This window comes from Montipora foliosa, chromosome 14 (assembly GCF_036669935.1).
Source record: "Montipora foliosa isolate CH-2021 chromosome 14, ASM3666993v2, whole genome shotgun sequence".
Taxonomy (NCBI): Eukaryota; Metazoa; Cnidaria; class Anthozoa; order Scleractinia; family Acroporidae; genus Montipora; species Montipora foliosa.
The window spans coordinates 15,876,110-15,877,993 of NC_090882.1; the positions used below are offsets into that span (position 1 = coordinate 15,876,110).

General features: G+C 37.6%; 1 protein-coding gene across 1 annotated transcript in view; it reads right to left on the minus strand.

Moving 5' to 3' along the window:
- The window catches only part of LOC137985626 (G patch domain-containing protein 2-like), an 8,697-nt gene continuing 6,813 nt past the window's right edge, over positions 1-1,884 (minus strand). Inside the window, exons 6-7 of the mRNA XM_068833261.1 lie at positions 1,660-1,730; positions 1-1,164 (exon numbers count right to left, since the gene is read on the minus strand). Coding sequence (XP_068689362.1) covers positions 986-1,164; positions 1,660-1,730 — 250 coding nt within the window. The 3' untranslated portion in view covers positions 1-985. The remainder of the gene's footprint in view (positions 1,165-1,659; positions 1,731-1,884) is intronic.

Below are 1,884 nucleotides of genomic sequence, written 5' to 3' on the forward strand. Positions count from 1 at the left end.
ATGTCAAGAACATCTTTATTATTTTGGGCTTAAATGGGCCTTTTGCAGCTTGTGATCACATGGTACAAAAACCGCCATATGGGAATGCAATTGCCCACTGGGACATCTAAAACAAAGAAAAGTCATATTAAGTTGCTGTTTTAGATGTCCCAGTGTGCGATTTGAATTCCAGTATGGTGTTTTTTGTACCATGTGATCACTAAGCTGCCAAAAGGCGTATTGCAAATTTTCAGATCTCATCATATGTACAGTATCTTCGTAATTGTAATTATTATAGGCATAAAAAGTATAAACAGTCAAAACCTTAAGAAGGAAAGAAAAGTGATACTTGATGTTTTTTGAACAGAACGATAACTTGTGTAGTGACAAATAAGAAAGTGCCTGACGTCAAGGCATTAATATTCGCAAAGGATGTGAAGTGTTTTTCTTTGTAACAATAGGAATTCGGAACTGCTGAGCCATACATTAGTCTATCCATGCAAGATGATACTCACTCACCCATAATATTATTAACACTTGTTGCATTTTGTATGGTCTTTTAACTTGAAGAACGGATTATTGATTCAAAACAGGTGAACAAGTGTAGCCATATTTTGAGATAAGCAAGATGTCATTATAAATTTCCAGTGAGCAGCAATGATGCTCATGCAAGGTTGAGAAACAGGGATTCTCTGGCAAAGGGCTGATGCTTGAAACATCAGCTTAGAAATCTAAACAAGGTAGTCAAATAATTATTCACCTCTAGCAACTGTTTTGACACAGAATTTTTGTAGTACCATGAAAACTTGCCTACATGCTACTTCATACGATGGCTACCTTGTCACCTTGGAAACCTTTCTTCTGGGTCTGCCCATGTCTATGAGGACTCCTCTTTCATTTGGCCACTACCAAATATGTGTAGGTCATAATAAATAAATGTTTTGTCTGTATCGATCTTTCCCATTTATAAGAAGCTATATATTTGTTCAATAATTCTAGTCCAGGGTCATGAAGCCCCTGGATGACCAAGACCAAGCCCCTTTGGTCTCTTGTAGGCACAAACTGGTTCCTTGATTCCGTTTCTTTCTGTTCCCAATCCAGTTCCAGGAGTCCAGCCCATGACTCTCAACATCTGATTGCCAATATTTGATGGAGGTATTGGTTGAGCCTTTCCTCCTACTGTTGCTGAAAAAATAGTTTTTCCGTCACTACTTAGAAAATGAAGATATTATTTGAAAACTAAGGAGCATTAGGAATACAGTGTACATATTCCTTGGGAAAAAAACCTGAACTGCACACAAAAGGTTTAGTGATCCAGTGATTCGATGGAGAAACCCAAATTAATTTTTCCAGACTTTGAACGGAGGGCCATTAGATTTCGAATCCATTAAACACATACTTCCTTTGGGTAAAGTTGTGGCACAACTTTTGCATTGCTAGCATTTGGATGACCTTTTTAAACCAGCTAGGATCATCTCTTTATCATCAAAATATTAGGGATTAGGGTTAACATTCTGACATCATAATTATTGACTGAAAGTTCATGTGAATTAATTAAGGTTGAAAGGTCTTCACGCTGCTATTACAAGGCATAGGAAAAATCATCATCATCATCATCATCATCATCATCACTGTGGATCATCATTATTCTTTGTGATCCAACATCAATCCTGTACTCACAATATGAACAGTCTATTTGAGGAGGCATCTTCCTTGGTCGCTTGGATTCTGCTCCTGTTTGTTTTCTGTGCCTTGGAGGCGAAGAATGACGAGTGAAAATGAAAGCAATAATTGCATCACTATTGTGATTGCTACACGTCTTTAAAACACCATAAAGCTAGTCCTCAGTTTGGGCATTATCAAGGAAGAGGGCTTGTCAAAATGTGGTGGCTCTCAATTCGATTA